The sequence below is a fragment of the Gobius niger genome, assembly GCF_951799975.1.
Source record: "Gobius niger genome assembly, chromosome: 3".
Classification (NCBI taxonomy): domain Eukaryota; kingdom Metazoa; phylum Chordata; class Actinopteri; order Gobiiformes; family Gobiidae; genus Gobius; species Gobius niger.
In genome coordinates, this window is record NC_136854.1 from 26,652,112 (window position 1) to 26,660,125 (window position 8,014).

The 8,014-nt window shown below is 41.1% G+C and overlaps 1 protein-coding gene across 1 annotated transcript; it reads right to left on the minus strand.

Moving 5' to 3' along the window:
• dusp5 (dual specificity phosphatase 5) lies at nucleotides 1-3,852 on the minus strand. The gene is made up of 4 exons (XM_079553112.1): nucleotides 3,360-3,852; nucleotides 2,478-2,617; nucleotides 1,800-2,019; nucleotides 1-450 (listed from the first exon to the last, which is right to left on the minus strand). The coding sequence occupies exons 1-4, from the start codon at nucleotides 3,721-3,723 to the stop codon at nucleotides 44-46; spliced, it is 1,131 nt and encodes a 376-aa protein (XP_079409238.1). The 5' UTR covers nucleotides 3,724-3,852; the 3' UTR covers nucleotides 1-43.
• Between the last annotated feature and the right edge of the window lie 4,162 nt (nucleotides 3,853-8,014).

The window sequence follows — 8,014 nt, forward strand, 5'->3', positions numbered from 1 at the left end:
TTATTTTTTTCAAGTAAAGACTATAAGCAGTCACAGGTTTATCTTAAGGCAGTGCAGTTATTGGGCTCAGTTTGAACTGGTGGTGGACCGGTGAGTGCAGGCAAGAGGTAGGGAGGGTGAACATGGATGGCTCAAAGTTTTTGGTGGTGAAGTTATTGGTAAAGTCACTGGCAAAAAAGGAGGCGGACTCTGAGGCGCAGGGTGTGGATGGCTCTGGCGTGGCGGCAAGAACTGGGGCAGTGGAGAGGACCTCCGATTCGTACTGCAGCAACTGTCCCATAAAGCTAAAGTTGGGTGAGACGACTGCACGGCGCTGTTTGATGATGTCAAAGGCAGCATCAAGTCGCAGTCTCTGGGTCCTCATGATGTAGGCCATGCAGATAGTGGGGGAGCGCGATATGCCTGCTTCACAATGTACCAGAACCTTTCCGCCAGAATGCTTTACTTGATCTGGAAGAAAAAGCAACCACATTTAATATTCTGTGTGTTATACATGTATACTGTTCAAAATAGTGCTCTAGCAGCAACAAACAACACAAGAGAAAAGTTGGATGTGCTTAAATATCATCGACTGCTAATCCAATGCTTGCAATAGACATTTGGGGATTTAAAGTGAGTCACAAAGCAAAGTGACAGACTTTCTCCTACACTCGTATGGGGGCGCAGATAGACACTGCTGAAAGGTTCACAGTGAGATGAAGAGTGTGCTTCACTTCAGAGGAGCAGCTCTCCTACTCAGTAATATGACAATAAACAATCATCATTTTTTTCCATTTGTTTTATTCTCTGTATAAAAATGTATGTTGATAAAAACTTATAATACAATAATTAATTTGGAAACACTTTCATACACAGACCAACATTTTTATATCTTATTTACTATCTCAAAAACACTATTGTCTCATCAGAAGGGCCATTTAAACTTGATTTGAGTCCATGGAGGCAGGCAGTTGCTGTTGTGGAAGAGTTTGCGTACAAAAATACATTTTGTCTATTGATTTAGGAGTCTATGCAAATGTGGGTTAATCCTGCCATTCAATTCACTGCAGCGAAAAGAGAAAGCCCACCAAAAAAAATAAACTATTATTGTTATCTCTATATGGCTCTATTGTTGACCGCTGCGGCAGCTATAAATAACCTGCACATTGTGAACATCTAGTGCAGGTGTAATTATTGAGCACCGTTTTGCCTCCCACACTTAGTCTTCCATATTTACGGCCCTACAGGGACCACCAGTGCTATCCACCTTCGGGCTAAGCTTTTCTATTCAAACAGCAAGCTCATATTCTAAACCAAAACATCACACCCACGGCTTCCTCTCGCTGACTATAGCTAAATACGTACTGCTCACCCACTTGTGACACTGTTGGCCACACCCAAGAGAGTAAGCCACACAGATTAGACCTGAAAAGCCATGACGACATGGGTGCGTCTTTTTAAGGCTAAGATGGGGGAGGATGCGAGGAAGGTCAGTGGAGGAAGTGAGTAAATCCTGAAGGAGAGCTAGTGATGTTGATGAGGCTAAAGTGATTAATAGTCTGGGCTCTGTATCATGAATGGCAGAAGAGACAAATCAAAGGTGTGTGTGACAAAAAAAGCACTGAACATGCTGCCGTTAATGTTTTTGTCTAACGCAATCCACAGCTATTTTAGGCAAAGCTGATCTAAAAATATACAGTGTTTTCCGAGGAAGTAATTCCTCTCGTCTATTTATTCAGCACTCTGCTAATTCAGGTTTATGAACAGAGCCACTACCCCAAGGCCTAAATCTCTAATTCACAAAAGAGTAAAAAGCTCACCAATAAACTGTATTGCCTCTTGAAAGTGGGAGCTGATGTCTGCCATATGGCTGTCCTCCACTGGGATCCACTTGTAGTCGTACTGGGCCTTTGCTGGATGCAGGTCCCTGCGTGACACATTGAGCAAGGCTGTGATGTGAAGGTCACTGAGATAGTCCTGTCTGGAAGCGTGATAGGCACTGCCGAGGTAGAGGAAAGGCAGGATCTCCACAGGTTTACCCTGAAAATTTTGAAAAAGACACAAAACAAAGCAGGTCAGCCAAAAACCTTATACATTTTCTTCATCCTACAATAGTGTGTGAACAAACAGCTTGATCCCTTTCAATCCAGTTTAGAGTTTTGTGTCCCTTTTGGCAGAGAATGACGATGAGTAAAAGGCCATGATGAAAGTGTGTGCTTCTCAGCAGGTGTTCTGCCCAAGTCAGTGAACGGTCTCTTGCTTTTGACCTATATAGACCAGTGAGCTGTGACCACCAAACAATATTATTTATTCATTTCTATCATTTATTAATTTGAAAGGATAACCCCTTGAGATTATATATACGAATTAAAGTGTGATGCCAAATATAACTGTCCCTGATGTCAGTGGTTCTCTTGGGTACTTTTTTTTTTTATTGAGAAAAGAAAAAAAAAGCTGAGCGTGTGTCTGCAGTCTGGTCTGTGAGGGTGTTTCCATACCTGATCATAATCTGGTTTGTGGTGAGAACGCATCTCGGTGTGGCAGCTGACTTTTTTCTCGGTTTCAGTTCCGCTCTGGTCTATGTTTTTCACCTCAGTGCAAAGTTCAGGGTGTTGAGAGTGGAAGTTTTCATATCCGCCTGAAACAAACAGAGAGGGAAATCATGAAGCATTACGTACACGTATAATCCTGGCTCCTAACACACACTGGCACGGCCCAAGCTTGTGAAACGTCCGCTTTTATGAAACAGTTTAAACAGCAGATTATTACGTTTATAAACTGATTATGAGCACCAAATGAATTACTGCACCTCTCAGTGGAAGGAGCGCTAATCCCTTTAGGCACTTACATCCTGGCTCTCAAAGGTGACAGACGGAAATGGGTGCGTTTCAACACATCGCCGCGACCCCGAGGTATTAACTTGATTACTTGGACAATACACATAGCCCTTGAGACTATTCTGTGCCATGGACTTGCCTTCTTTCTGTGTATTAAAGTCACAGACATGCCAATTTCTCCAGCTCTGACTCATCCACTCCGTTGACGCACGCACGAGGACATAGCTATCGCTCAAAGACGCAGTGTACAAAGATAATAATAACACTAAGCAATATTATATTATTAGACCATCAGATTAGTGTCCTGGCGATCGGGGATAGTCTTCAAATACTATCATTCTTTTTCGTAAAAAAAAAAAAAAAAAAAAAAAACAGTCACACGCGTCCGTTAAAAATAGGCTGTTGTGTCGATGCTAGCTTATTATTAACTACGCTAGCTGCCAACTATCCTAAGTCCCAGCGTGATATTCATGAAACTTGAATCGATAACTTTAATTTTATCCTCTCTTAAATTGAATATAGCATAACAGCTGTTGGGCTTACCTTTCAGAAAAAAGATGCTGGTCCCACTCGTCAAGTGTGTGAGGGTGTTTATCACTATTTGTGCTACACTGTCCTTTTTCAATTTCTGCCAGTGGGACGTCCGGTCATCCAGTGCTACGATTGCCGATATGCGCCCCTCCCGAAGCCGAAGCAGAGCCCTCTCGTCCGGGATGACAAACTGCAGAGGCACCGGTCCTCCCCTGGACCTCCGCACCACCACGGAGTTAAGGTTGACATTTACGGAGCCTGTGATGTTGGAGTTTGTGAATGAAAAATACGGTCTACAATCCACGATAAGGCAGCTCCCGCACTCCTTCCTGATGATTTTCCTCAGACGCCGGCCGTCAATGCTGGACACCTTCATTGTTGGGCCTTTGGGAGTTTAAAATCTTATTATTGCCTTAAGAATATAAGTTATTGGCTCCTTGTGAGAGAATACGGGCGATAGAGAGCCCCGTATGCGTCTATGTCTACATTTCCTCCAAGGGGATCCCGGTGGATGGGTTTTATCTGAATGGACCTCCGGCGGCTGACGTCACGAACCATATATGGACAGTGACGAGGCGTTAACGTGGGGAAAGGCCCGCCCACAAACAATGACTGTGGCTGAAACCCCGCCCCCGCTGGTGCTCGTAAATAAATCCCCCGAGTGGAGTGTGAAACATCTGCAACCCCGAAGCTTACTGCAGATTTAGGACCGCGGATTTGAGACTGCACTGCGCCGCCATTTGTCCAATGGATGAGCATCTCTTTGGCCACCACCTCAAAAGGTACGGGGCACGTGTGTGATGTGGAAAACATGGATGGGTCGGATAGGCTGTATACATGTAAAACCTAACATAATAAATATCAGAGAACTACACAGCAATAGGTCACAAAGAAATTTACATTTTACAACCCAGACAATTAGGACACCTTGTACATTATATGCATATGGCTATCTTTTACCTAACAAACAATTCACTCTGCAATACTGAACATTTAAATTGGTGGGACAGGGAGACAAAAGACTTTATTAGGCTGTGCAGTACAACCAAAAGAGAAACATGTGGACGGTCACCATAATGACGACAGAAGATCTTTATCAAGACAAGAGAGCACTCAAGCGGGAAGACTGCTGCATACAGTACAGTATTAGCCTATCCCATAACCATGTCCTTGTCCCTATAACCTTCACCAGTTAACCTACAAATAAAATGAATCACAATAAAACAAAAATTCACCAAACTGAGTGACTTTCTCAGGCAAGCAATTTATAGGTATTGCCTATTTGGTGATAGGGAAGAAAACCGTAAGTAAATTAGCAACATGTGATGAAGGGTTTAAATTAGATTTGATTTATAGCTATCTGCCGTTGAATTTGATTGTCAATGATCTGCATGAATTTGCAGAGGTTGTGAATCTGCAGCTGCTCCAGTCTGCGGATTCATGGAGATCTAAATCCCCTGAGCAGCGCTGCCCTGCTCTAGGTCTGATTCATAGCTCACATATTACTCACACTGTGTTCTCTGGCAGCCTACACCTGCTCCTTATAGTTTCAGGTGCGACGTTTCCATTTGAGGGATGTACAAATAGTCGCTGCAGGGACAGGGGAGACAATGTCAAAAATATCAAAATATAAATCACAGAATCACTGAGGTCTTCCTTCTGACGGAGATGAATAAAACACAGCCTAAAACAGAAAATACATGGTTACGTACAAATGTGCATAATGTTGTTGTTGTTTATTTTGTGTGGTTTACAATATTTGTTGTATATTATATATATTGAATTTGATGGAACGAATGTGTAGAATGTGTATGGTTTTGTAAATATCACAATAGTATATTTTTTGCAATATTAAAGACAGACAGCTGTTTATAATTGATTTGTTTGAAACAGGTCTCTCTTGCAAAGGAGACTTTGAGTCTGACCTGTATACATTTTAAAAAGTCATTGAATATCGTATTTTCATAGTATTCTGCAGTATAATGGAAAATTATGGTGCGGAATCCTGAATCACTGCAGACAGATGATTTGTATTGGTTTCCCCCTGAACCCTGACCAATGTATTAGCTGACTTCCGCTCAGCCTCATATAGCCTAGAAAACTACACAGCTCCCTTACCGAGTAAACCGAGTAATCCCTAAATTCATTAACAGGTTTAAACGTCACGTCGCTCACATGACCTACAGACAATCCTCAGACGGTTGTGGCCTTGTTTGTGAGTATAGGTGCTAAGTGGACATAAGACCAGTCCATGTTCTTTTTTCCTTTGTCTGATAATGAAAGCAGAAATTCAACGCATATATTTGATTTATTACACATATTAACAAGAATGAAATGTAAGTTCAAAGAGCAAGCATTGCTTAATGTGGACTGGAGAATAGCAATGTAGTTAAAGAGGGGTCTTAACACATCTTGATCAAATTTTACACTTCACTGATTAGAAAAAAAGGAAACAAGATAGAAAAAATGCAGGATGGCCATGCTGCTTGTAGCTTTGGCAAATGTTTGTGCACCTGCAATAGAAGGATTAGCTTTGCAAGTGATCAGTTTGGACGGAAGGCTTCTGGTTATTTTCTGGTAGGAGCTCATGTAAACAGGAGTAGTAGGGCTGGGACAATACGCTTTCGTCACGATACAATATGTATCACGATACAGAGAGCCTAATACGCTACGTACTGCAATACAATATATTCCATTGTGCTTAGAATAATTTCATTATAACAAACTGCCATACTGAATGCATTTAGAAAGAAAGTGCAAATCTAGTTTACAAAAGTTATAAATCAGTGTGGTGTAAAACATATTGAAAAGGCATTGTTAAAGAATGGCTCTTTTTTGTTTGAAACCATTTGGCACCAAAGCTGCTCAACTTCAAGTCAAAAATATTTGTATTATTATTGTTTAGAACTGAGCTGGGTTTCAAAGACAGGGTTTACAATGCAATACGTGTATCACAAAAAAGACGTGTTGCATTATATTGCAAAACAATATTTTGTCCTAGCCCTAAGGTGGAGCAGTGTATAAGCTGGTATCACAGAACTAAGAAAAGTCACCGGAGAAGACTCAAAGATTACTCAAACATATGCAAGTGACTCGAAACATAACTCCGGGCATGTTTTTGATGCGGGAACAACACTGTAACATGGAAAAAGGTTAAAAAAAAAAAAAAGGTTTGCATAATGCCCCTTTTAAAGGCTTGGCGACAAATGGATGTGAAAAAATGTGTAGTTGCATCATGTCGTGTCGAGTTGAGTATGAACTGGAATGATGACAAAGGCAGAGAGAGCACTCTACTGTGCTAAAGAACTTAATGGACTGACACTGCTACAGATGGGAACTCTATAAAACACAAAACAAAAAGAAGAGCTAGAATATACCAAACAGAAATATGGAGTGACAAGTGTATGCACCAAATCACTACATAGCCAGACGTGACCATTAGACTGTGGACATAATGAGTGGGATGTTTCAGAGGAAATGGGCTTTGCTTAGCCTTATGTGGATTTTGATTATGGTCGACAGTATAATTGTATACTCTAAAATACTCTAAAATAAATGAACCTGAATGGAAGTAGGATAAGATGTATTCAACTGTTTCTTTTATGGTTCACAAACAGAGGTCTGCATCTTTACTTATCAACATGCGCTTAAAATAGAAAGCAACATTGACAATGGGTTGCAGCACGACTGAGACACACATGTGCATCTCTATTCAAATGCTATGCAGGAAGATCAGGAATTAAACCTACAAGATAGGCTCTGATAATAAGGGGAGTTTTATTGTGACCAGAAAAATAGACGTTTGTTGGGAGATATGTGATGTTTAATGTTAGAGATTTCAAGAGGCACAAACATTTTAAATTTACTTGTTGTATTTTTGTCTTTTGAGTAGAAACGCCTGAAGGCAGAGGATTATAAGGACAGCAGGCAGTGTGCCATATGGTCGTCTCTAATATGGGCTCGTGACATCATTGGAGAGCGGGGAGCCCCACCATCACCAGCCCTTGTTCTGTAAACCTTATTTAATTACTGGAGTTGTTAGTGTCAGCTGTAAATAACAACAAAGGTCCAGCCCAAGATACATTTCCTTCTCTCTCTCTCTCTGTCTCAGCCTTGGCTCATACATATCTCTCTAACAGGATTGTGCGAGTAAATTAGAGGCTCTAGAGTAAAGCTAATTTATTTAGGAAGTGGCCCAGCAAGTTGTTTGTCAGACACACTCCTGTGATCACAGAGCTGTGCTGTAAAGCCTGTTAACGGTTTCTCTGTCAAGAAGTGCAAAATGTCTGAGCTGTTGTTTATTGGCACATGACACCTTTTCTTTTTGTAGACTTGTAGATGTATTTTGTGCATTGTCCCTGATCAAATAAACTAAATTGAAGCAAGGGCAGGCATGTACTACTAAACTTGTAAAAGTCTTCACTATTACAATAGCATGTAATCAATTGTTCACATAATTGAATTATACTGGATTACATTACAGTGCAGGTTTGAGTTACTTCTTTATCACACATCCAGCTCGATAGAACTTAACCTTAACTTTGAGTGTCCATACTGCTGATGTTTTAGCTATAACCACTGTGTTGACTCTATTTCAATAGCATGCGAGTGTTGAATTGTGACTTCCTGTTGAGAATGTCCCCTTTTCATGTGACATATAAAGGCGC